The 27,991-nt window shown below is 45.9% G+C and overlaps 1 protein-coding gene across 4 annotated transcripts; it reads right to left on the reverse strand.

Annotated features, from left to right (window-relative positions):
- Positions 1 to 8,551: 8,551 nt before the first annotated feature.
- Positions 8,552 to 27,146, reverse strand: LOC140195638 (fucolectin-4-like). 4 transcript variants are annotated; one of them, XM_072254322.1, is made up of 4 exons: positions 27,076 to 27,146; positions 23,871 to 23,988; positions 13,410 to 13,686; positions 8,552 to 8,717 (listed from the first exon to the last, which is right to left on the reverse strand). In XM_072254322.1, exons 2-4 carry the CDS (start codon positions 23,929 to 23,931, stop codon positions 8,570 to 8,572), a joined length of 486 nt encoding a protein of 161 aa, XP_072110423.1. In that variant the 5' UTR covers positions 23,932 to 23,988; positions 27,076 to 27,146; the 3' UTR covers positions 8,552 to 8,569. The 4 variants fall into 4 exon arrangements, with proteins under 4 accessions (XP_072110423.1, XP_072110421.1, XP_072110420.1 ...); XM_072254320.1 differs by having other exon boundaries at positions 27,028 to 27,104; XM_072254319.1 differs by having other exon boundaries at positions 26,982 to 27,095.
- Between the last annotated feature and the right edge of the window lie 845 nt (positions 27,147 to 27,991).

Below are 27,991 nucleotides of genomic sequence, written 5' to 3' on the forward strand. Positions count from 1 at the left end.
TTTCAAAGCTTGCAGAGAGATTTAGGCCAGTTAGAAGAGTGGGCTGATAGATGGCAGATGGAGTTTAATGCTGATAAATGTAAGGTGCTACATTTTGGTAGGACTAATCAAAATAGGATATACATGGTAAATGGTAGGGTATTGAAGAATGAGATAGAACAGAAGGATCTAGGAATAATGGTGCATGGATCCCTGAAGGTGGAATCTCATGTGCATGGGGTGGTGAAGAAAGCTTTTGGTATGCTGGTCTTTATAAATCAGAACATTGAGTATAAGAGTCGGGATGTAATGTTGAAATTGTACAAGGCACTGGTTAGGCCAAACTTGAGTACTGTGTACAGTTATATTCAATGAATTATAGGAAAGATGTCAAGAAAATAGAGGGAATACAGAGTAGATTTACTGGAATGTTACATGAGTTTCATCACCTAAGTTGCATAGAAAGGTTGAACAAATTAGGTCTTTATTCTTTGGAGCGTAGTAGGTTGAGGAGGGAGTTGATAGAGGTACTTAAAATTATGAGAGGAGTAGATAGAGTTGACGTGGATAGGCGTTTTCCATTGAGAGTAGGGGAGACTTAAACAAGAGGACATGAGTTGAAAGTTAAAGGGCAAAAGCTCAGGGGTAACATGAGGGGGAACTTCTTTCCTTGGAGAGTGGTAGCTGTGTGGAAGGAGCTTCCAGCGGAAGTGGTTGAGGCAGGTTCGATGTTGTCATTTAAAGTTAAATTGGATAGCTATATGGACAGGAAAGGAATGTGGAGGGTTATGGACTGAGTACAGGTCGGTGGGACTAGGTGAGAGTAAACGTTCGGCACGGACTAGAAAGGCCAAAATGTCCGGTTTCCATGCTCAAATTGTTATATGGTTATATGGTTATTCTCCCATATCCCCTATCGCGATTGGCTGACAGCACATTCCTAAGTTGAATAACCAGCCTCTTATCTTAGCTCAAATCCAAACAAGCAGAAAGCAGGACAGACTGCTCTTACGGAGCAGCTAAATTGAAACACCTATGGCACAGCAGTAAAAATCGTAACCAGTACATTACTGTATACAAGTGTTAGCCGTCTCCATTTGTACAGGTTGTACGTTCCGCAGAAGAGACCCCAACGATCCAAATATCTTAATCCATGCTCCCTTCGCCAGTTCCTCGATCACGCATTCACATGCCAACTCATCCTATGCTTACTCTCACTGGAACCTGACACAAGCAGCAGTTTAGAGATTACTGCCCTGGAGGTCCTGGTTCTCTGCCTGGTACCGAGCTCCTTGTCTACTTATGTCATTGGTGCCAAACTGGACTTGTATGCTTCTAATTGAGGGATATGGCCACAAACTTACGTTGCACAGGCTGTGTTTTCCCCTCCTTATTTTGACAGTCACCCAGTCACCTGTCGCCTGCAATCTTGGGCTGACTACCTCCCTGCAGTTCCTATCTATCATCTCCTAATTCTCCCATCTGAGTCGAAGGTCATTGAGCTGCGACTACAGTTCCTTCTCCCTCTGTCACCTTATATCCTTGCCTGCCAATCGCCAACCTCTGGTGCCCCTCCCCCATTTTCTCTCTTCTATGGTCTTCCGTTCTTTCCTATTGAATTCCCCTTCTCCAGCCCTGCATCACTTCCACCAATCAATTTCCCAGCTCTTTATTTCGCTCCTCCTCCCTCTCCCAATTTATCGTATCACTTTGACTTTCTTCCTCCCCTTCCTCCAATCTTCTAACTCATTGCTTTTGAGCAATGAGGAAGGGTTAATTAGCAATCTTGTCGTGAGAAGCCCCTTGGGTAAGAGTGACCATAATATGGTGGAATTCTTCATTAAGATGGAGAGTGACATAGTTAATTCAGAAACAAAGGTTCTGAACTTAAAGAGGAGTAACGTTGAAGGTATGAGACGTGAATTAGCTAAGATAGACTGGCAAATGACACTTAAAGGATTGACTGTGGATATGCAATGGCAAGCATTTGAAGGTTGCATGGATGAACTACAACAATTGTTCATCCCAGTTTGGCAAAAGAATAAATCAAGGAAGGTAGTGCACCCGTGTCTGACAAGAGAATTAGGGATAGTATCAATTCCAAAGAAGAAGCATACAAATTAGGCAGAGAAAGTGGCTCACCTGAGGACTGGGAGAAATTCAGAGTTCAGCAGAGGAAGACAAAGGGCTTAATTAGGAAGGGGAAAAAAGATTATGAGAGAAAACTGGCAGAGAACATAAAAACTGACTGTAAAAGCTTTTATCGATATGTAAAAAGGGAAAGACTGGTAAAGACAAATGTAGGTCCCCTACAGACAGAAACAGGTGAATTGATTATGGGGAGCAAGGACATGGCAGACCAATTCAATAATTACTTTGGTTCTGTCTTCACTAAGAAGGACATAAATAATCTTCCAGAAATAGTAGGGGACAGAGGGTCCAGTGAGATGGAGGAACTGAGCGAAATACATGTTAGTAGGGAAGTGGGGTTAGGTAAATTGAAGGGATTGAAGGCAGGTAAATCCCCAGGGCCAAATGGTCTGCATCCTAGAGTGCTTAAGGAAGTAGCCCAAGAAATAGTAGATGCATTAGGGATAATTTTTCAAAACTCGTTAGATTCTGGACTAGTTCCTGAGGATTGGAGGGTGGCTAATGTAACCCCACTTTTTAAAAAAGGAGGGAGAGAGAAACCGGGGAATTATAGACCCGTTAGCCTAACGTCGGTGGTGGGGAAACTGCTGGAGTCAGTTATCAAAGATGTGATAACAGCACATTTGGAAAGCGGTGAAATCATCGGACAAAGTCAGCATGGATTTGTGAAAGGAAAATCATGTCTGACGAATCTCATAGAATTTTTTGAGGATGTAACTAGTAGAGTGGATAGGGGAGAACCAGTGGATGTGGTATATTTGGATTTTCAAAAGGCTTTTGACAAGGTCCCACACAGGAGATTAGTGTGCAAACTTAAAGCACACGGTATTGGGGGTAAGGTATTGATGTGGATGGAGAATTGGTTAGCAGACAGGAAGCAAAGAGTGGGAATAAACGGGACCTTTTCAGAATGGCAGGCGGTGACTAGTGGGGTACCGCAAGGCTCAGTGCTGGGACCCCAGTTGTTTACAATATATATTAATGACTTGGATGAGTGAATTAAATGCAGCATCTCCAAGTTTGCGGATGACACGAAGCTGGGTGGCAGTGTTAGCTGTGAGGAGGATGCTATGAGGATGCAGAGTGACTTGGATAGGTTGGGTGAGTGGGCAAATTCATGGCAGATGCAATTTAATGTGGATAAATGTGAAGTTATCCACTTTGGTGGCAAAAATAGGAAAACAGATTATTATCTGAATGGTGGCCGATTAGGAAAAGGGGAGGTGCAACGAGACCTGGGTGTCATTATACACCAGTCATTGAAAGTGGGCATGCAGGTACAGCAGGCGGTGAAAAAGGCGAATGGTATGCTGGCATTTATAGCGAGAGGATTCGAGTACAGGAGCAGGGAGGTACTACTGCAGTTGTACAAGGGCTTGGTGAGACCACACCTGGAGTATTGTGTGCAGTTTTGGTCCCCTAATCTGAGGAAAGACATCCTTGCCATAGAGGGAGTACAAAGAAGGTTCACCAGATTGATTCCTGGGATGGCAGGACTTTCATATGAAGAAAGACTGGATGAACTGGGCTTGTACTCGTTGGAATTTAGAAGATTGAGGGGGGATCTGATTGAAACGTATAAAATCCTAAAGGGATTGGACAGGCTAGATGAAAGAAGATTGTTCCCGATGTTGGGGAAGGCCAGAACGAGGGGTCACAGTTTGAGGATAAAGGGGAAGCCTTTTATGACCGAGATTAGGGAAAACTTCTTCACACAGAGAGTGGTGAATCTGTGGAATTCTCTGCCACAGGAAACAGTTGAGGCCAGTTCATTAGCTATATTTAAGAGGGAGTTAGATATGGCCCTTGTGGCTACGGGGATCAGTGGGTATGGAGGGAAGGCTGGGGCGGGGTTCTGAGTTGGATGATCAGCCATGATCATAATAAATGGCGGTGCAGGCTCGAAGGGCCGAATGGCCTACTCCTGCACCTATTTTTCTATGTTTTCTATGTTTAACTCTGACTCCTCATCTTTTTTTCTCCAGTCCTGCTGAGTTGTCACAGCCCTAAAAGTCAACTATACTCTTGCTCCAGTGATTTGTACGTATTGCTTCATTTCCTTACTACGTTCCATCAGGAGCTGCAGATCGGTGCATCTGGTCCAGATGTGTTTATCCGAGAGACTGGAGGTATGGCAGACTTCCCACATCCAACACACAGTACCGAACACTCTCCCTGGAGTCATTCTCAATAAACTATATTCCCTATAGACTATTCTCTCTCTAAAACCCATCAAAGTCGGCCTTGACCTACTTCAGAAATTTAATATCTGCATTAGTCTTCCCCATTCCTATATTTCAAATTGGTATAACCCTGGAAACGGTAGGGTGGATGGGTCCAGGGCCTCGAAGGGATAAGCAGTACCCGAGGTTATTGCAAAACCAGGAGCTGAGGTTTCTCGTGCCTTGACCAATATCTTTGTGTCATCCCTAGCAACAGGTGAGGTTATGGAGGACTGATCAGTCGTTAATGCTGCGTCATTGTTTAAAAAGGGAAATAGGAATAATCCTGGAGAATCCCGGTTTCTCTCTAGTCAACGGTAGTAAAGTTACTGGAGAAGTTACTGAAGGATGGGAGTTAGGAAGAAATTTCACGATATCCCTCAGGTCAACGTGGGCCGTGTTCGGAGGGGAGGCTTGTGGTTGCGAGCTGACGACGGGGGTGGGGGCAGTGACACTCTCCACCCCAGGAGGGCGAGTCCCGGGTCGGAAGGCCTTGCTTATCCGGAATTAAAAACAGGTGATCAGTGGTCAATGTGGAACGGTGAAGCCTGAATACCAGAGACAAGTCGCTAAGCCTAAAGGTCTGAGCCCGATGATCGAAGTCCCTACGTCGCTATGTCTGGCAGTCGGAGGCTCGATGAACACGAGTCTTTAATTTCGGGCCAGGTACTGGAGGTTGGAGGGAAAGTTTAATGCAGTGAGTGGTCCATAACTGGAATGCGATGCCTGGGTTTTTCGAGGCAAGTATCACAGATGCGTTCACGAGAATTTTACATTGGAACATGAATGTGCAGGAAATAGCATATGGACATGGTGTGTGGAGAATAGAATAATTCATTAACGGGGTCATGTAGATACTGATTGGAAAGTTTTCCTTTGTATATTTAACAAGTTACTCCCCACGCACGAGTTTAAAACAACGGCAGTACCGGTCAATGTTTTGGAAATGAAAATTGTGTGGTTCTGTTTTCTGTCACTGTGCTGCATTTCTGCATTTGGTACCGTGATCCTGGCTGGTATGGTGTGCGTCGCACCGGGGAGGAAGGCATAGCTCCCAGCCTCACCAGCTCGACCAGTTTTGACCACAGGCCCGGCGCTAAACCCGTTGATCAGACCGTGAGCAGAATCAGACGCTGTGATTATAAGACAAAGGACATAATTGGACCATTTGGCCCACCGAGTCTGTTCCTCCATTCCATCGAATCTGACTGATTATTCTCCTTCTCAATCAATTCTCCTGCCTTTGACCCCCTGACTAATCAAGAACTTAAATCAACCTCCGTTAGAAATATACCCAATGACTTGCCCTCCATAGCCGACTGTGGCAATGAGTTCCGCATATTCACCACCCTCCTGCTCAAATAATTTGCCCTCATCAGCATTGTAAAGGCTACATCCCCTGGTCCTAGACTCCCCCAGTATGGAAGACATCCTCTTCACGTCGAATTTCTCTTGCCCTTTGAATATTCGACAGGTTTTAATGAGAATTTCCCCTCCCTCCAATTCCTCTAAACTCTAACGACTGGAGAAAGAAAGCCGAGCAGTAGATTTAAAATGTAGGGGAAGCGGAGAGAAAACACATGGGTGATCGGTGAAACCTGAAGTGGGAGGTATGAAGTAAAGAGCCAGGAAGTTGATTGGTGAAAGAGCTGCGGGAGAAAGGGGAAGAGATAGGAGAGGACAGAAGGCAGTTGGAAGAAAGAAATGGGGGCGGGGAACCAGAGGGATGCGATTGGCGGGCAAGGGGATGAGTTGAGAGACGGAAAATGGGATACGGATAGTGAAGGACGTGGGGGGAGGGGGGCATTACCGGAAGTTCGAGAAATCCAGTAATACCATCAGGTTGGAGGCTGATGGAATGTAAAGGTTTGTTTCTCCAGCCTGAGTATGGCCTCGCCACGACACTACATGAGGCCATGGACAGACATATCAGAATGGGAACGGGAAGTGGAATTAAAATGGGCGGCCACTGGGAGATCTCACTTTTTCTGTCAGACGGAACGTAGGTGCTCCACGTAGCGGTCTCCCATTCTACGTCGGGTCTCGCTGATATACAGAAGACCATGCCGGGAGCACTGGACACAGTATATGACCCCGACATACTCAGAGGTGAAGTGTCGCTCAACTGCAAGGACTACTTGGGACCCTGAATAGCAGTGAGGGAGGAGGTGCGGGGGTAGGTGTAGCACCTGTTCCGTTTGCAAGGGTAAGTATCAGGAGGAAGATCAGTAGCGAGGGACGAATAGACAAGGGAGTTGCATAGGGAGAGATTCTTGTGGAAAGCAGAAAGTGGGGGTTCGGGGAGGGAAAAATGTGCTTGCTGGTGGGTTCCCGTTGGAAGATGGCTGACGTTGCGAATATTTATGTGCTGGATGCGGAGGCTGGCGGGGTTGTAGGTGAGGACAAGAGGAACCCTATCCCTGGTGGGGTGACGGAAGGATGGGGTGAGGGCAGACGTGGGCAAAATGGAAGAGATGCAGTCGAGGGCAGCGTTGATGGTGGAGGAAGGGAACACCCCTTCTTTGAAAAAAGGAAAATATCTCCTTCGTTCTGGAATGAAAAACATCTTCCTGAGAGCAGTTGCGGCAAGTCGGAGAAATTGAGAGAAGTGAATGGCGTTTTTACAAGTAACAGGGTGGGAGGATCTGTAGAATCTGTAGAGATTCTCTTGTTCAGAATATTCCAAGTGTGGTCTGATAAGTGGCTATAAAGCCTGGGCATTACCTCCTTGCTCATATCTTACTGTCCTCTCGAAATAAGTGCTAAGAGGACATTTGTGTTCCTTACCTCCGACTCAACATGCAAGTTAACATTTAGTGAATAGTGCATGAGGGCTCCAAATTCCTTTAACACCTTTGATTTCTGGAGTTTATCCTCGTTGAGCAAAAAGGTGTACGCTATTATTCCTTCTACCAAAGTGCATGATCATGCATTTCCCTACACTATATTCCATCAGTCATTTCTTTGCTATTCTCCTGATAAAGCGCAGCCTATCTGCAGATTTCCTGCTCCTTCTGCACTACCTGCCCCTCTGTGTATTGGCCACAAAGCCCTCAATTTCGTCTTCCAAATTATTGACATACACTGTAAAGGGAAGCGCTCGCAACGCTGACCTCTGTGGAATGGCACGAGTGACCAGCAGTCAACCAGAAAAACATAGAAAATAGGTGCAGGAGTAGGCCATTCGGCCCTTCGAGCCTGCACCGCCATTCATTATGATCATGGCTGATCATCCAACTCAGAACCCCGCCCCAGCCTTCCCTCCATACCCCCTGACCCTCGTAGCCACAAGGGCCATATCTAACTCCCTCTTAAATATAGCCAATGAACTGGCCTCACCTGTTTCCTGTGGCAGAGAATTCCACAGATTCACCAGTCTCTGTGTGAAGAAGTTTTTCCTAATCTCGGTCCTAAAAGGCTTCCCCTCTATCCTCAAACTGTGGCCCCTCGTTCTGGACTTCCCCAACATCGGGAACAATCTTCCTGCATCTAGCCTGTCCAATCCCTTTAGGATCTTATACGTTTCAATCAGATCCCCCCTCAATCTTCTAAATTCCAACGAGTACAAGCCCAGTTCATCCAGTCTTTCTTCATATGAAAGTCCTGCCATCCCAAGAATCAATCTGGTGAACCTTCTTTGTACTCCCTCTATGGCAAGGAAGTCTTTCCTCAGATTAGGGGATCAAAACTGCACACAATACTCCAGGTGTGGTCTCACCAAGGCCTTGTACAACTGCAGTAGTACCTCCCTGCTCCTGTACTCGAATCCTCTCGCTATAAATGCCAGCATACCATTCGCCTTTTCCACCGCCTGCTGTACCTGCATGCCCACTTTCAATGACTGGTGTATAATGACACCCAGGTCTCGTTGCACCTCCCCTTTTCCTAATCGGCCACCATTCAGATAATAAACATTCCCTGTATTCCAGTGTTTGTCTTCTGACAAATCTTTTATCAGAGGATCTTCTATCCATGCAAGCATCTTTCTTGTTATACCGTGTTGGAAACTTCGCCTCCTCAGCTGGAGCGCTATCGAGCACGGGGATCACGTTTAACAAGGGCTCAACTCCCCTTCCCCTTTACTGCTACTCCCACCTTATGACACCCCAACCACCTCCCACCGGACCTGCAATACCAGATGTGCTGGTCACCCAGCAAAGACACCGAGCTCGAAATGAAGACTGGGACACTGGGAAGTGCATGTTTCACAGTTTTATTCAGCCGGATTCGTTCACGTACACCTCAACCTCGCACATGGTCAGGATGCCGGTGCCACCCAGGACAACGGTGACAAACCGACCTTTTATGCAATTGCATTTTAGAACAGCGGTATCCCCGGCTCCCAGCGCACTGATCACCCCACAACTGGAAGGAAAAAAAAAGTAATGCAGTGTTCTGTAAACGGCAGTAGGTACACTCTCGCCCTCCGTCCAAAGGCCGCGGTTCGGCTGCAGGGAATTGGCGGGCGTACGTGCAGGATACTAGAGCAACTGTCCTCCCTTTGAGTTAACCGTAGAGACCGACAAACAGACCACCCGCCCATAGACACAGTGCAAAGTGACACCCAACGCAGGGATCCAGCCACAGGCTACAGAAACTGACCAGAGTTCACGTCCAGGGAGATTTCACACATGCACAAGCCCCAGGAGCGGCATCCGCCCACTGAGACCTCTGCAACCGAATCGACCCCACCCACTGATAACCTTCACTCCATAGCGTTTCTCAACTGAGTTTCCGCGTGAGGTCGTGAGGGCTTCAGCGAAAGAGCATCATTTTTCTAAAGCATTGCTTTTTGAACTCGTAGCGGTGACAAGTGACCTAGCAGCCCCGTTAGCAATCTCATTAGACATCTCTCATCCAGTATGGCAATGCGCAGTAGGGCCGTGTTTATTTGTTTGAGTACATTCTCAATTTTTAACGGGAGATGGGGGAAGGCCATTGATAATTGGTGAGAGCTATATTGCACGGAGGGGAGGACGGTAGGCTGATGAGGAGTGAATAAGCGAAAATCTTAAAATGTTTCCACTGCTTCTTGCCATTAAGAGTGAGGAAGGATATCAGAAAGTCTCGAGTATTATTGAAAACCACCTGCAAGAACTGCAGAACAAAATTGAACAATATTTCCCTCCCTTTCAACACCAGTGAATGAATGTATGACTCTTTCTCTAAACCTTCCACTAAGCCTCAGAACTTGACTATGAGAGAAGAGAAGAACTTTGCGAGCAGCAGTCTGATTGTGCAGTGATGATGATATTTCCTGACCCGTCCCTGTACCAGTTCTGGATTTCTGTGAAAGCAGAGTAGCTGCCATTCGGAGGAAAACAGTAATCGTTTTGCTGTGTTTTCAGCTTCTTACATTTGGAGGCATTCATTTTCTTGGGTAGAAATCAATTCATTTCAGAAGCATAGTTTTCACAAACTGGTCCTAGGAAAGGTGGCCAGCAAAAAGTTCAGTAACGGACTTAGGAGAGCAAGACTAGAACATGAGAAGGCCTTGGCGAGTAGGATTAAGGAAAACCCTAAGATGTCACACATGTGTGTAAAGCACAGGAATATGAATATAATCAGGGTAGGACCACTCAATGAAAAACTGGTAGACATGTGCTGCAGTCAAAGGGTCTAAGGGAGGACCTTAATGAATATCTTGCTTCAGTATTCACCTGTGAGACGCGACATGAACAATGTGTGGTCAGCCTAGCATAGCCTAATGTGCTGGAGTATGCTGAGGTTAGAAAAGATACAATGTTGCAGCACTGGAGATACATTAGGATAAATAAGACTCTGGCCTGAAAACGAAATATCCCAAGTTTCTAGGAGCAGCGAGGGAAGAGGTTGCTGCGGCGTTGGCGATGACCTTTGCGGCTTATTTAACAGCAGAGTTCGTGTCAGAGGATTCGAGGATATACCTTTGATCAAAAAGAGTAATAGAGAAAATCCTGGCAATTATAGACCAGAGCGTCTTTCAGTCATTTGTGAGCAAACTGGTGGAGAGGATTCTTTGTGACGTGACTGACGAGCATTTGAAGAATGGTTAACAAGCCAGGTTTTTTTCTTCGAGGAAGAGACAAAACAAATTGATGAATGCAGAGCGGTGGATGTTTATACAGCTGAAGTCAGAAGCTTACATACACCTGAGCAAGATACATTTAAACTCAGTTTTTCACAATTCCTGATTTTACTCCTGGAAAACGTTCCCTGTCTCAGGTCAGTTAGGATCACTACTTTATATTAAGAATGTGAAATGTCAGAATAATAGTAGAGGGAATGATTTATTTCGGCTTTTATTTTTTTCATCACTTTCCCAGTGGGTCAGAAGTTTGCATACACTTTGTTAGCATTTGGTAGCATTGCCTTTAAATTGTTTAACGTGGGTCCATCCATTTGTGTTCGCCTTCCACAGGCTTTTCACAGTAAGTTACTGGAATCTTGTTTCATTCCTCCAGACAGAGCTGGTTAACTGAGTCAGGTTTGTAGGCCTCCTTGCTCGCACGCAACTTTTCTGTTCTGCCCACACATTTTCTATCAGATTGAGGTCAGGGCTTTGTGATGGCCTCTCCAATACCTTGACTTTGTTGTCCTTAAGCAATTTTGCCACAACTTTGGAAGTATGTTTGGGGTTATTGTCCATTTGGAAGACCCATTTGCGACTGAGCTTTAACTTCTTGGCTGACGTCTTGAGATGTTGCTTCAATATATCCACATAATTTTCCTTCCTCATGATGCCATCTACTTTGTGAAGTGCGCCAGTCCCTCCTGCAGCAAAGCACCCCCACAGCATGATGCTGCCACCCCCATATTTCACGGTTGGGATGGTGTTCTTTGGTTTGCAAGCCTGACCCTTTTTCCTGCAAACATAACGATAGTCATTATGGCCAAACAGTTCAATTTTTGTTTCATCAGACCAGAGGACATTTCTCCAAAAAGTAAGATCTTTGTCCCCATGTGCAATTGCAAACTGTAGTCTGGCTTTTTTATGGTGATTTTGGAGCAGTGGTTTCTTCGTTGCAGAGCAGCCTTTCAGGTTATGTCGAGATAGGACTCGTTTTACTGTGGATATAAATACTTGTCTACCTGTTTCCTCCAGCATCTTCACAAGGTCCTTTGCCGTTGTTCTGGGATTGATTTGCACTTTTTGCGCCAAAGTGCATTCATCTCTAGGAGACAGCATGTGTATCTCTAGGAGACAGGAGCGGTATTACGGCTGCGTGGTCCCATGGTGTTTATAATTGAGTACTATTGTTTGTACAGATGAACGTGGTACCTTCAGGCGGTTAGAAATTGCTCCCAAGGATGAACCAGACTTGACATAATTTTCTGACCTCAATCCCGTAGAAAATTTGAGGGCAGAACTGAAAAAGCCTGTGCAAGCAAGGAGGCCTACAAACCTGACTCAGTTAACCAGCTCTGTCTGGAGGAATGGAACAAAATTCCAGCAACTTACTGTGAGAAGCTTGTGGAAGGCTGCCCAAAACGTTTGACCCAAGTTAAACAATTTAAAGGCAATGCTACCAAATACTAACAAAGTGTATGTAAACGTCTGACCCACTGGGAAACTGATGAGAGAACTAAATGCTGCAATAAATAATTCTCTCTACTATTATTCTGACATTTCACATTCTTGAAATAAAGTAGTGATCCTAACTGATCTAAGACAGAGAATGTTTTCTACGATTAAATGTCAGGAATTGTGAAAAATTAAGTTTAAATGTATTTGGCCAAGGTGTATGTAAACCTCTGACTTCAACTGTACGTGGAATTTAGTGAGGTGTAGAACAAGGTTTCATGGAAGTCTCATCATGAGAGTCATGAGTCATGGGATCGAGGAATCTAGATTGTGTGGATGCAGGATTGACGAACCCAGAAGACAGATGGTATTTGTAAGTGCAGAATATTCTGGAGTTCTGTGACCTTAGGTTCTAGACTTTTTTTTTCTTTGCCTGTGTCAGCTGTGTGTGTGTCTGCGTCTGTGTCAGCTCTCTTTCTGTGTGTGTGTGTGTGTGTGTGTGTGTGTTACAGTCTAGCAGTTCAGTCGTCACGCTCAGTGACCCACTAAAATGAGGAAGTACACGTCACGCCTTAAAGGCGGAGAAGGCAAACAATGAGTATAAGGAAAATGAGGAACCTCACAGAACATCTGGAGAAGACCTGCACTGCCAGATATTCCTTTTAAACCACGTCCTGCCACCCAACTATCCTCCCATTATTCACCCTACCAAATTGAGACTGACTGACGTGATTGTAACTCGTGGGGGTAGACGGCAGAGGAGATTGTCCAGGATTTTTCCCGGATGGACCGTTTCAATTATGCAGAGCTACTGGGAAGACTAGACTTGTTTCTTTGGGGGGGGGGGGGGGGAGGCTGATGATGGAATTTATTGAGCAATACAAAGTGGCCTCAGTAGTACTGTAATGGTTAGAGCGACGCTGTTGCCGCTTGCGGCGTTCCGCAGTTCGGAATTTATTGCCGATGTCGTCAGTAAGGCCTTCGTAAGTTCTCTCAGTGAACCGCGAGTGATTCAAGCAGGAGGAACACTTCGCTCCTAGAGTCCAAAGACGTGTCGGTGAGTAGGTTACTTGGTCATTGTAAATTGCCTTGGGCTGGTGTTAAATAGGTGATAACTGGGCAGTGCTGATCATTGAGTATCAGGGGCCTATTCCGTGTTGAATCTCTTAATGAAGTACAATTATGAGGGGCAGAGGCAGTGTCGATATGAGGGATCCCTTCTCCGGAAAGGTGGAGAAGGTAAAATTATCGGGGGGTGGGTAAATGTGTGCGGAAATCTCAGGGACAGACACACCTCCCCAGAGAGAGGCTGTTATCTGAGGGGATGGTGGAGGTAGAGTTTCTCACGGCGCTGAATAAATATCTGGACATTCACCTAAAGTGTCGCGAAGGGTATGGAACAAGTTCTGGTGACCTGGATGAGTACAGACGGCAAGGACCGAATCACCTGGTCCGTGGTGACTCTACGACTATATTACACTGTACCAACCTCCGGCTGGGGCTTTTCCCGGTATCCCCTGTATATCAAGAAATTCCGACCCCGGCGCACTTACACTTTGCCACTGCAGTGGTGATGCTGAGAATTGCCGATAATGACCGTTGCGTTCCTGAAGCGATCCCAGCAGCAGTCGCCCCTATTCGTGATCTTCACCACAAACACAGCAACCTCGTCGAAAAGGTCAACACTCCACCATGGCCGTACTTGATGCAATGTGTGAGTGCACGAACATCTGTGGTAGTTAGTATCCCTATTCCCGTCGATGGCTCTGTCCGCCACTCCGCCATATCCAGTGCTGGACTGGGTGGCCTTTCCTCGGAGCGCCACATTCCCTACAAACACAAAACGCCACCAGTTCGTGTCGTACTAGAACGGAAACTCGTTCCACAACTGACGGAGATTCAGAAAACACGGAACATAAAACATAGAAATCCACAATGTTGTGCCGACCACGCAACCTACTCTCGAAACATAGCCGTCTATTTTTCTAAGTATATACCAATCAAAGAGGCTCTTAAAAGAGCCTATTGTATCCACTTCTACCAGTGCCACTGGCAGTGCATTCCACACACTCAACACTCTCTGTGTGAAAAACTTACCCCTGACATCCCTGTCGGTACCTATTTCCGAGCACCTTAAAACTGTGCCCCCTTGTGTTAGCCATTTCAACCCTGGGAAAAAGCTTCTGACTATCTACAGGATCAATGCCTCTCATCATCTACACACCTCTGTCAGGTTACCTCTCATCCTCCGTCGCTCCAAGGAGAAAAGGCCGAGTTCACTCAACCTACTTTCAGAAGGCATGCTCCCCAATCCAGGCAACATCCTTGTAAATCCCCTCTGCACCCTTTCTATGGCTTCCACGTCCTTCCTGCAGTGAGGTGACCAGAACTGAACACAGCACTCCAAATGGGGTCTGACCAAGCTCTCATATAGCTGTAACATTACCTTATGGCTCTTGAACTCAATTCCACGGTTTATGAAGGCCAATGCACCATACACCTTCTTAACAACACTATCAACCTGCGCAACAGATTTGAGTGTCTTATGGACACGGACCCCAAGATCCCGCAGAACAGCTACATTCCCAAAGGGTCTTACCATTAATATTATATTCTGTCTTCAATTTTGAACTACCAAAAGAAACCACTTCGCACTTATCTGGGTTGATGTCCATCTGGCAGTTCTCAGCCCACATCTGCATCGTATCGATGTCCCGCTGTAACCTCTGACAACCCTCCAGACTATTTACAATAATCTCAACCTTTCTTTCATCACCCCACGCTTCTACTACTTTATCCAGGTTTTTTATAAAAATCACAAAGAAAAAGGGTCCCAGAACAGATCCCTGCAGAACACCACTGATCGACGACCTCCATGTAGAATACGAACCATATTCAACCACATTTTCCCTGCTGTGGGCAAGCCAATTCTGGATCCACAAAGCAAGGTCTCCTTGGATCCCATGTCTCCTTACTTTGTGAATGAGCCTCATCAAATACCTTACTGAAATCCATATACACTACATCCACTGCTCTACCTCATCAATGTGTTTTGTTACACCCACAAAGTACTCAATCAGGCTCATAGAAACATAGAAAACCTACGGCACAATACAGGCCCTTCGGCCCACAAAGCTGTGCCTAACATGTCCCGACCTTAGAAATGACTAGCCTGACCCATAGCCCTCAATTTTTCTAAGCTCCATGTACCTATCCAAAAGTCTTTTAAAAGACCCTATAGTATCCGCCTCCACCACCGTTGCCGGCAGCCTATTCCACGTACTCACCTCTCTGCGTAAAAAACTTACTCCTGACATCTCCTCTATACCTACTCCCCAGCACCTTAAACCTGTGCCTTCTTGTGACCACCATAAAAGCCCTGGGGAAAAGCCTCTGACTATCTACAATGCCTCTAATCATCACTTCTAGCTCTATCAGGTCACCTCTCATCGCCCGTCACGCCAAGGAGAAAAGGCCAATTTCACTCAACCTACTTTCATAAGGCATGCTCCTCAATCCAGGCAACATCCTTGTAAATCTCCTCTGCAGCCTCTCTATGGTTTCCACATCCTTCCTGTAGTGAACGACCAGAACTGAGCACAGCACTCCAAGTGAGGTATGACCAAGGTCAGATATAGCTGCAACATTACTTCTCGGCTGTTAAACTCAATCCCAAGATTGATGAAGGCCAATTAAGGAACGACCTTCCCTTCTGCCCTTCTGAAACTCATGCTGGTTATCACTAGATAGATTATTTCTCTCCAAAATCCTGCCTCTCGGGATCTTCTCCATCAACTTGCGCCCCGCCCCCCCCCCCCCCCCCCCCCCCCAGCTACTGAAGTCAGACTCACTGGTCTATAATTTCCTGGGTTATATCTACTCCCTTTCTTGAACGACTGAACAACATTTGCAACCAACCCACAGAATCTGGTCCTGCGGCTCAGAAGCGTAAGGAAAGGAAGTGGAAGGCAGCAGTGATAGGGGATTCTATAGTTAGGGGGTCAGACAGGAAAGAAACGCGGATGGTAGTTTGTCTTCTAGGTGCCAGGATCCGGGATGCTTCTAATCGCGTCCAAGATATCCTGAGGTAGGAAGGAGAACAGCCAGAGTTCTTGGTATATATTGGTACCAACGACATAGGCAGGTAAAGTGAGGAGGTCCTGAAAGCAGACTACAGGGAGTTAGGACGGGAGTTGAGAAGCAGGACCACAAAGGTAGTAATCTCAGGATTACAGCCTGTGCCACGCTACAGTGAGTATAGGAATAGAGTGAGGTGGAGGATAAATGCGTGGCTGAGGGATTGGAGCAGGAGGTAGGAATTCAGATTTCTGGATCATTGAGACCCTTTTGGGGCAGAAGTGACTTGTACCAAAAGGAATTGTACCAAAAGAAACAGGAAAGGTATGGCCACATTAGTGGGATTGTATTACAGACCACCCAATAGTCAACGAGACTTGGAAGAGCAAATCTGCAGAGAGATAGCAGGCAACTGCAGGAAACATAAAGTTGTGGTGGTAGGGGATTTTAATTTTCCATATATTGATTGGGACTCCCATACTGTTAGAGGTCTAGATGGTTTAGAGTTTGTAAAATGTGTTCAGGAAAGTTTTCTAAATGAATATATAGAGGGACCAACTAGAGGGGATGCAATATTGGATCTCCTGTTAGGAAGCGAATTAGGGCAAGTGACAGAAGTCTGCGTAGGGGAGCACTTTGGTTCCAGTGATCATAACACCATTAGTTTCAATTTGATCATGGACAAGGATAGATCTGGTCCTAGAGTTGAGGTTCTGAACTGGAAGAAGGCCAAATTTGAAGAAATGAGAAAGGATCTAAAAAGCGTGGATTGGGACAGGTTGTTCTCTGACAAAGATGTGATTGGTAGGTTGGAAGCCTTCAAAGGGGAAATTTTGAGAGTGCAGAGTTTGTATGTTCCTGTCAGGATTAAAGGCAAATTGAATAGGAATAAGGAACCTTGGTTCTCAAGAGATATTGCAACTCTGATAAAGAGGAGGGAGTTGTATGAAATGTATAGGAAACTGGGGGTAAATCAGGTGCTTGAGGAGTATAAGAAGTGCAAGAAAATACTTAAGAAAGAAATCAGGAGGGCTAAAAGAAGACATGAGGTTGCCTTGGCAGTCAAAGTGAAGGATAATCCAAAGAGCTTTTACAAGTATATTAAGAGCAGAAGGATTGTAAGGGATAAAATTGGTCCTCTTGAAGATCAGAGTGGTCGGCTTTGTGCGGAACCAAAGGAAATGGGGGAGATCTTAAATAGGTTTTTTGCGTCTGTATTTACTAAGGAAGTTGGCATGGAATCTATGAAATTGAGGGAATCAAGTAGTGAGACCATGGAAACTGTACAGATTGAAAAGGAGGAGGTGCTTGCTGTCTTGAGGAAAATTAAAGTGGATAAATCCCCGGGACCTGACAGAGTGTTCCCTCGGACCTTGAAGAAGACTAGTGTTGAAATTGCGGGGACCCTGGCAGAAATATTTAAAATGTTGCTGTCTACGGGTGAAGTGCCGGAGGATTGGAGAGTGGCTCATGTTGTTCCGTTGTTTAAAAAAGGATCGAAAAGTAATCCGGGAAATTATAGGCCAGTAAGGTTAACGTCGGTAGTGGGTAAGTAATTGGAGGGAGTACTAAGAGACAGAATCTACAAGCATTTGGATAGACAGGGGCTTATTAGGGAGAGTCAACATGGCTTTGAGCGTGGTAGGTCATGTTTGACCAATCTGTTGGAGTTTTTCGAGGAGGTTACCAGGAAAGTGGATGAAGGGAAGGCAGTGGATATTGTCTACATGGATTTCAGTAAGGCCTTTGACAAGGTCCCGCATGGGAGGTTAGTTAGGAAAATTCAGTCGCTAGGTATACATGGAGAGGTGGTAAATTGGATTAGACATTGGCTCAATGGAAGAAGCCAGAGAGTGGTGGTAGAGAATTGCTTCTCTGAGTGGAGGCCTGTGACTAGTGGTGTGCCACAGGGATCAGTGCTGGGTCCATTGTTATTTGTCATCTTTATCAATGATCTGGATGATAATGTGGTAAATTGGATCAGCAAGTTTGCTGATGATGCAAAGATTGGAGGTGTAGTAGACAGTGAGGAAGGTTTTCAGAGCCTGCAGAGAGACTTGGACCAGCTGGAAAAATGAGCTGAAAAATGGCAGATGGAGTTTAACAGTGACAAGTGTGAGGTATTGCACGTTGGAAGGACAAACCAACGTAGAACATACAGGGTTAATGGTAAGGCACTGAGGAGTGCAGTGGAACAGAAGGATCTGGGAATACAGGTACAAAATTCCCTAAAAGTGTCGTCACAGGTAGATAGGGTCGTAAAGAGAGCTTTTGGTACATTGGCCTTTATTAATCAAACTACTGAGTATAAGAGCTGGAATGTTATGATGAGGTTGTATAAGGCATTGGTGAGGCCGAATCTGGAGTATTGTGTTCAGTTTTGGTCACCAAATAACAGGAAGGATATAAATAAGGTTGAAAGAGTGCAGAGAAGGTTTACAAGGATGTTGCTGGGACTTGAGAAACTGAGTTACAGAGAAAGGTTGAATAGGTTAGGACTTTATTCCCTGGAGCGTAGAAGAATGAGGGGAGATTTGATAGAGGCATATAAAATTATGATAGGTATAGATAGAGTGAATGCAAGCAGGCTTTTTCCACTGAGGCAAGGGAAAAAAAAACCAGAGGACATGGGTTAAGGGTGAGGTGGGAAAAGTTTAAAGGGAACATTAGGGGAGGATTCTTCACACAAAGAGTGGTGGGAGTATGGAATGAGCTGCCAGACGAGGTGGTAAATGCGGGTTCTTTTGTAATATTTAAGAATAAATTGGACAGATACATGGATGGGAGGTGTATGCAGGGATATGGTCCGTGTGCAGGTCAGTGGGACTAGGCAGAAAATGGTTTGGCACAGCCAAGAAGGGCCAAAAGGCCTGTTTCTGTGCTGTAGTTTCTATGGTTTCTATGGTTTCTATGGTTTGGAAGTTAATCCCAAGGAGAACAGTACCCTGGCGAGATGTTTGCAAAGGCTATTGGAGAGAGTTTAAAATAGAATCGTTAGTGGGTGGGAACCGAACTGAAGTGACGGAGGAAAGGAAGGTTGGCTCACAAATAGAGAAAGCTTGGAGACAGTGCTGAAGGGAGGATAGGCAGGTGATTGAGAAGCTACGTACTCAGACCGATGGCTTGAGATGTGTCTATTTTAATGCGAATAGTATTATGAACAAAGCGGATGAGCTTAGAGCGTGGTTCAGCACTTGGAGCTATGATGTTGTGGCCATTACAGAGACTTGGACGGTGCAGGGGCGGGAATGGCTACTTCAAGTGCCAGGCTTTAGATGTTCCAGAAAGGACAGGGAGGGAGGCAAAAAGGATGGGGGCATGGCACTGTTGATCAGAGATAGTGTCACAGCTGCAGAAAAAGTGGACGTCAGAGATTTTCATTTTACGGAGTCTCTGTGGGTGGAAGTTTGGGGCAATAACTCTACTGGGAGCACCCATTGGTAACAGGGACATCGAGTAGCAGATAGGGAGACAGATTCTGGAAAGGAGTAATAATAACATGGTTGCTGTGGTGGGAGATTTTAATTTCCCAAATATTAATTGGCATCTCCCTAGAGCAAGGGGTTTAGATAGGGTGGAGTTTGTTAGGTGTGTTCAGGAAGGTTTCTTGACACAATATGTAGATAAGCCTACAAAAGGAGAGGTTGTACTTGATCTGGTATTGGAAAATGAACCTGGTAAGGTGACACACATAAAAGTTGCTGGTGAACGCAGCATATATCGCTAACTGCCGACGGGACATCAACCGTCTCGACTTCACCGCACCTTGTCCCCATTCCAACCTCACCCCTTCGGAACGCTCTGCTCTCCACTCCCTCCGCACTAATCCTAAACTTATTATTCAACCCGTCGATAAGGGGGGTGCTGTTGTAGTCTGGCGTATGCTTGAATTTCCAGCATCTGCAGAATTCCTGTTGTCCTAGTTAGGTGTTAGGTCTCTCAGTGGGAGAGCATTTTGGAGATAGTGATCACAATTCTATCTTCTTTACCATAGCGTTGGAGAGAGATAGGAATAGAAAAGTTAGGAAAGCGTTTAATTGGAACAGGGGAATCATGAGGCTATCAGGCAGGAAATTGGAAGAAATTGGGAACAGATGTTCTCAGGGATACGTACGGAAGAAAAGCGGCAAAAGTTCAGGGGACACACATCAAAGTTGCTGGTGAACGCAGCAGGCCAGGCAGCATCTGTAGGAAAAGGTGCAGTCGACGTTTCAGGCCGTCCAGGGGATATTTGTGTGAAGTTCTGCATAGGTACGTTCCAATGAGACAGGGAACTTATGCTGGGTACAGGAACCGTGCTGTACAAAAGCTGTAATAAATCTAGTCAAGAAGAAAAGAAAAGCTTACAAAAGGTTCAGAGAGCTAGGTAATGTTAGAGATCTAGAAGATTATAAGGCTAACAGGAAGAAGCTTAAGAAGGAAATTAGGAGAACCAGAAGGAGCCATGAGAAGGCTTTGGTGGGCAGGGTTAAGGAAAACCCCATGGCTCTCTACAAGTATGTGAAGAGCAAGAGGATAAGACGTGAAAGAATAGGACCTACAAATGTGACAGTGCGAAAGTGTGTATGGAACCGAAGGAAATAGCAGAGGTACTTAATGAATACTTTACTTCAGTATTCACTATGGAAAAGGATTTTGGTGATTGTAGCGCATACTTGCAGCAGACTGAAAAGCTTGAGGATGTAGATATTAACAAATAGGATGTGCTGGAGCTTTTGGAAAGCATCAAGTTGCATAAGTCCCCGGGACCGGATGAGATGTACCCCAGGCTAATGTGGGAGGCGAGGGAGGAGATTGTTGAGTCTCTAGCAAAGATCTTTGAATCATCAATGAGCACGGGAGAGGTTCTGGAGGACTGGAGGATTGCAGATGTTGTTCCATTATTCACAAAAGGGAGTAGAGATAGCCCTGGAAAATATAGACCAGTGAGTCTTACTTCAGTGGTTAGTAAGTTGATCGAGAAGATCCTGAGAGGCAGAATTTATGAACATTTGGAGAGGTATAATATGATTAGGAATAATCAGCATGACTTTGTCAAGGGGTGGTCTTGCCTAACGAGCTTGATTGATTTTTTTGAGGATATGACAAAACACATTGATGAAGGAAGAGCAGTAGATGTAGTCAGCAAGACATTTGATAAGGTACCCCATGCGAGGTTTATTGAGAAAGGAAGGAGGCATGGGATCCAATGGGACATTGCTTTGTGGATCAAGAAATGGCTTTCCCACAGAAGGCAAAGTGTGGTTGTAGATGGGTCATATTCTGCACGGAGTTCGATGACCAGTGGTGTGCCTCAGGGATCTACTCTGGGACCTTCACTCTTCGTGATTTTTATAAATGACCTGGGTGAGGAAGTGGAGGGATGGGTTAGTAAGTTTGTTCATGACACAAAGGTTGGAGGTGTTGTGTATAGTGTGGATGGCTGTCATAGGTTACAGCGGGACATTGGTAGGATGCAAAACTAGGCTGAGAAGTGGCAGATGGACTTCAACCCAGATAAGTATGAAGTGGTTTATTTTGGTATGTTAGTAGAATATAGTATTAATGCTAATACTCTTGGCAGTGTGGAGGATCAGAGGGATCTTGGGGTCCGAGTCCATAGGCCGCTCAAAGCAGCTGCCCAGGTTGACTCTGTGGTTAAGAAGGCATACAGTGCATTGGCCTTCATTAATCGTGGAATTGAATTTAGGAGCCGATAAGTAATGTTAGAGTACTGTGCTCAGTTCTGGTTGAGTCACTACAGGAAGGATGTGGAAGCCATAGAAAGGGTGCAGAGGAGATTTACACGGATCTTGCCTGGATTGGGGAGCATGCCTTATGAGAATAGGTTGAGTGAACTCGGCCTTTTCTCCTTGGAGTGATGGAGGATGAGAGGTGACCTGATCGAGGTGTATAAGATGATGAGCGGCATTAATCGTGTGGATAGTCAGAGGCTTTTTCCCAGGGCTGAAATGGTTGCCACAAGAGGACATAGGCTTAAGGTGCTGGGGAGCAGGTACAGAGGTGATGTCATGGGTAAGTTTTTTACTCAGAAAGTGGTGAGTGCGTGGAATGCCCTGCCGGCAATGGTGTTGGAAGAGGAACGAGAAGGTTTTTAAGGGACTTCTGGATAGGTACATGGAGCTCAGAAAAATAGAGGGCTATGGGGAAGTCTAGTAATTTCTAAGGTAGGGACATGTTCGGCACAACTTTGTGGGCCAAAGGACCTGTATTGTGCTGTAGGTTTTCTATGTTTCTAAATGAACCTGGTCAGGTGTCAGGTCTCTCAGTGGGAGAGCATTTTGGAGACAGTGATCACAATTCTATCTCCATTACCATAGCATTGGAGAGGGATAGGAACAGAATGCGTTTAATTGGAGAAACGGAAAATATGAAGCTATCAGGCAGGAACTTGGAAGCGTAAATTGGAAATAAATTTTCTCAGAGAAACGTACAGAAGAAATGTGGAAAATGTTCAGGGTATATTTGCGTGGGTTTCTGCGTAGATACCTTCCAATGAGACAGGGAAAGGATGGTAGGATACAGGAACCGTGGTGTGCAAAGGCTGTTGAAAATCTAGGCAAAAAAAAAGAAGAGCTTACGACAGGTTCAAAAATCTAGGTAATGATAGAGATCTGGAAGATTATAAGGCTAGAAGGAAGGAGCTTAAGAATGAAACTAGGAGAGCCAGACGGGGCCTTAAGAAGGACTTGGCGGACAGGATTAAGGAAAAAGCCAAGGCGTTTTACAAGTCTGTGAAGGGCAAGAGGATAAGACGTGAGAGAATAGAAAAAATCAAGTGTGAAAGTGGAAAAATGTGTATGGAACCGGAAGAGATGGCAGAGGTATTTAATGAATACTTTCCTTCTGTATTCACTCTGGAAAAGGATCTTGGCGATTGTGGAGATAGAGATCTATGGGTAAGCTTAGCTAGTTCTAAAGTAAGGACATGTTCGGCACAGCTCTGTGGGCCGAACGGCCTGCATTGTGCTGTAGGTTTTCTACGTTTCTATGTAATCCTCCAGCACTTCTCCCGTCGCTATTGATGACGTAACGATCATCGACAGAGGCTCAGCAATCTCCTCCCTCGCTTCCCACAGTAGCCAGGGGTACATCCCGTCCAGTGACTTAACAAACTTAATACTTTTCAAAAGCTCCAGCATTTCCTCTTCCTTAATCTCAATATATTCAAGCGGTACAGTCCGCTGTAAGTCATCCACACAATTGTCAAAGTCTTTTTCCCAGGGCTGAAATGGCCAGCACGAGAAGGCATAGTTTTAAGGTGCTGGGGAGTAGGTACAGAGGAGATGTCAGGGGTAAGTTTTTTTTACGCAGAGAGTGGTGAGTGCGTGGAATGGGCTGCCGGCGACGGTGGTGGAGGCGGATACGATGGGGTCTTTTAAGAGACTACTGAGTTGGTACATGGAACTTAGAAAAATAGAGAGCTATGGGTAACCCTAGGTAATAGGTAAGGACATATTCGGCGCAGCTTTGTGGGCCGAAGGGCCTGTATTGCGCTGTAGGTTTTCTATGTTTCTAACGCCTGGCGACAGCTGGCCTTCCCCTCCGGCAGAGTCTGATCTTGGAACATGGGGCGCGGCCGCCGCACCTCGCAGAGCTCAAGACCCGAGGCTCGCCGACGTTGACAGAAAGCTTCATGATACTATCCTTACAACTGTTGGAACCTCCCGAGATGGGTCAATGTTATTGGTTGGTTGTTGAATGGGTTTGCATGTGTTTGTGTGAGTGGGTGGCTTCGCTGGACTGGTTATCGGATCGACGCTCCATCTTCATGGAAGTGCGGTAGTGTAAACATCACACACAGTCCAGGCCTGATTCTGGGATTTCTCTGTGTGTGCGGAAGTGATCCGGGACGCTCCGGGGTAATGAACCCGAATGAAATAGGTCGCACGGTGAGGGACGCTGAGCAGACACAGGAAGAAAACGTGTTGTTTTACCGCATTTCTGCGCGCCTGCGATCCAGCAAACAGCCAAAATAATCCACACCGCCGTCTTCATGACGACCCGCAGCAAATTGGTGGCCAGTCGAAGCTAACGTCCGGTAGAAGCGGAAACCTGAAATCAAACGGGAAAACTGCAAATTTTCAGGATATCTGAACGAAGAATGCGTTAACGTTTCTGTCCGAGATTCTGTGACAGACCCGCAGTGTTGTGGGAACGTCATTCCGTACCTATCCCGTGTCCCGGCAGTCTGATGGAACAGCACTGAGGCGGCTTCTCCCTGCGTATAATTGGGAGTGTTTGACTGGGCTGTGCAGACGTAACCTCACTCTGTTTTTTAACTGTTCCACTGGGAACATGACGGGTCGGTGTAAAGGGAAGTTCGGTTCTACGTCTAACCCGAACTCTATATGCTGAAATCACAACTCCTCCGCTTGTTGCGGGTAGCCCAACCCATTCTGAATTGAACCGCCGCGCCCGCTGCTCCTGTGTGGTCTCCCCGATCGCCCTGCTCCTTATTTAGTGCCAGTATTTTCCAGCCACTCTCCGCCCATCCAAGCTCACTTGTGATTTTACGCCAATAATTTCAACCGTCCACAAAACCATTTATATTAACCAACGCTTTTCATTTTCTCCCACCCTTTCTGCCTCAACTAGGCTTGGCCGTCCGCACCACGTGCAACATGATTCTGTTTTGGGAATTGATTTAGTTTCAGGTAGATGTTTGCGAACCTTTGGCGAGAATGCACGGAACCTCGCAGGGCAGCAGGGGGAAAGATTCAGACCGACAGAACACAGGTGGTCGCAAAGAGTCCGGCTGAATCGCAGAAATTTTCAACACGGCTGGAGTGTGTCTTTTGATAGGGTTTGAGGAAAGGGTATAGGAGGGAAGCGACTGGGTTGTAGAAAGGCCGTGACAGAGGTGGAGAGTTCTCATCCTACTATCTACACCGAATAGGCTAGCTACTGTTCAGCATTATCTTCACCCCACTCCCCATTTTCCCAGGCAGGGCATTGCGAGCGCCTACCACTGTCTTCTTTTAAAAAAATTGCCTCCTATATCCCCTTTAGCTTTGACGCTTCGTACCTTAAAACGAAGTCGGCTGCTGCTGAACACTTGCACTTCGGGAAACGGTTCTGATTCTCGACCATATCTATACATTACCTAATTTTATATACCTGTCAGATCGTCCATTTACCCTCTGACACTCCAGAGATAACAAACAACATTTGTCCAACCTCTCCTTATGGCTAAAATCCGCCAATCCAGGCAAACCCCAGGTGAACTTCTACCGCACCCTGTCAACAACCTCCATTCCAGAAATGCGGCAAGCAGAATGAACACAATACTCCAATTAACGCCTATCCAATGTTCTACACAACATGAATTACCGGCTATCATGTTCAAGGCACTTAACCGATAAAAGCCCGTGTGTGGGTGTGTCGTACACATTGTCGGCCACAGTATGTACAGCTGTTGCCAGTTTCTGACAGCTATGGACGTTCTCTGGGATCCTTCTATACTTCAATGATCCCTACGATCCTGGTTGAACCTTAACCTGAAAGGAAATTGCGGAGAATGTCAAACGCTGCCCAGTTTATCATAAGGTGGCAAATTCCGTTCACGTACAGTCATGACGATTTTGTCCTAGACGCCTCCAATCCTATCCATTCCTATTTCTCTCTGCTGGGTACAAATGCAGGCGATTGAATGCCCAAATCTTCAGGTTTAGGACAGCTTTTTCAAATTGCTATCACACTTCTGAAGCAGTCACCCCCTTCACACCCCTTCCCAGCATTGCTGCCAGTTTCTAGTATCTCTCAACTTTGCTCACTCATTATTCCAATATTGTGACTTTAGCATTCATTCAAATTTGCACCACAATCTTAACACCATTTTGCTATCCTGCGCACGCTGTTGTTTGGATTGTCGTAGCTACTGTTGCCATTTACACTTCATACCCTGTGAGCTTCGTGGAAGAAAGAAGTTACATTCCAGTCCGGTATATATGAAAATGCTCTAATGCAATTGAACCTAATTTAACCTGGCCATTGATTTTCCAGCTAGAAACTCCTCACAGTTGACCGGATTAACCTCCATCTGCCAATTCTCTGCCCAAATGTCCACCTTTTTTATAATCTGCCAATTGACATCACAATCGTCTTCACGATCCAGAATGTCAGCAATATCTTTATCTTCTGCCAAGTTACTAATCATCCCGCGTACTGTACATTTCAGTATTTGTCATAACAACGGAGGTCGCAGCATTGGTCCTGACGGAAGGCAACTGGTCACAGACTTCCAATCAGAATTAATCGTCCCTGTCTTCTGCGAACAAGCCGATTTGGAACCCAATATCCCGCATCTCTAAGGATCCCAGCATCTTAATCTTGTGAATTCCTTCGGATATATGGAAGGTGTGAAAATTTCCTTTAGGCCGTGTATACAGTACCCACTGACCTACCGTCTACAGCTACATTCCTCCCCTGCGAGGCAGAAACAAAATCTCTTGCTGCATATCCTTGACTGGTGCGCACTCACATCCAGCTCCATTTGAACATCAAGACCGATTAATCGTAACCGTTTCACTAAGATAGTCTGCGTTTCTTTCAGGAGTGCCAAGGTTGATAGTCTCAGATTTAACTCTGTGTTATTGAATCTACACACTCACTATTTATCTACATTACCCCCAAGGTTTTTAACTTCTTCCTCTGTTTCCCAATCCCGATAAGTTTGTGTGACTCGTTGTTCTCTCAGACAAATTACTGATGCAAAATGCGAAATTGGGTCATGCACCGATTCCGGCGTTAACCCACAGCACATAGCCGGACAATCAGAAAATCAATGTGTTCTCACTGTATGCTGACTGTTCCCAGTTCTTGCTGGTTTCTCAATGACCATTCCAATTACCAGTGATCGATTTCCGCCACTCTCCTGTGCAAGACACCGTTGAAATTACTGTGTGGTGACACCGTCTCTCTCTCTCTCTCTCTCTCTCTCTCTCTCTCTCTCTCACTCTCTCATACTCTCTCTCTCTCTCACACTCTCTCTCTCTCTCTCTCTCTCACACACACACATACACACACACACGCACACACATACCTACTTTTTATCCATTTCAGGGGTCACACCCCAACACATTAGCCAGATACCTAGGTTCCCGGAGCAGGCAGCCTACGAAGACAGAGAATGTTCCTCACCTCCGACCGGATTTTTGAAGGAGTGCGGAATACTGGCGCGTCGCTTCTTTTATACAGAAGTTCAGACACTCGTCAGAACACGGGGGACCACTGCCAGCAGTTTCAGCTCTTGGCTGGTCCGACGTCAGCCGAGCCGTGGGAGGAGCCATCACTTTTGGTCATAGAAGTAGTGGAATCTCGGGAACCGCCGAGACACACAGGCCAAGGGAATTGTCAAACTTAGTTACTGAGGAGGATGGAGAGGGGAGAAGGAGAAACAGGGAACGGCTGCTGCATGAGAACAGGGAGGCATAGATGTCTGAGAGGAGGGCGGATAAAGGGAGAGCGAGTGAGTGGGCGACACAGCGAGCGAGCTGGAGGGAAGCAGAGAGGGTGGAGGGAGAGGGGAGACACGGAGGAAGAGAAAGAGTGAGGGATACTTGTAATGTGAAACAGACCGCAGCACATAGTGGTCGGTGTGAAACCATCCCTTTTCAGAATGAAGAAAAGAGAGAGAGAGGGCAGAGGGTGATAGAGAGAAAGAGAGAGAGGTGGGAAGAGAGGAGGGCGGGAGAGAGAGAGAGAGAGGTAGAGAGAGCGAGAGGGAAAGAAAGAGGGGGGAGAGAGAGGGGGGGAGTGCGTGAGAGAGAGAGAGCTTTGATCTGCCTGAAATCGTTCCTTTTCAGGTGACTTTTAAATCTTTCCCTTCTCCATTTGAGCCTATACCTCCTTCAAGAATTCAATTTCCCGGGAAAATAACGGCGGCAATCTATGCACTTCATGATTTTATAAACGTACTCATAACATGTTTCACTCTCTTTATAACTTATTTACTCCAATAAGGAACGTCCTTTTGAGGGTTTGTTCTGCATTCTGTGTAGCCTTATCACATTATTTCTGCAGCATTGCTGCGGTAACTATACACATTAGTCGCAGA

Source organism: Mobula birostris, chromosome 3 (assembly GCF_030028105.1).
Source record: "Mobula birostris isolate sMobBir1 chromosome 3, sMobBir1.hap1, whole genome shotgun sequence".
NCBI classification, from domain to species: domain Eukaryota; kingdom Metazoa; phylum Chordata; class Chondrichthyes; order Myliobatiformes; family Myliobatidae; genus Mobula; species Mobula birostris.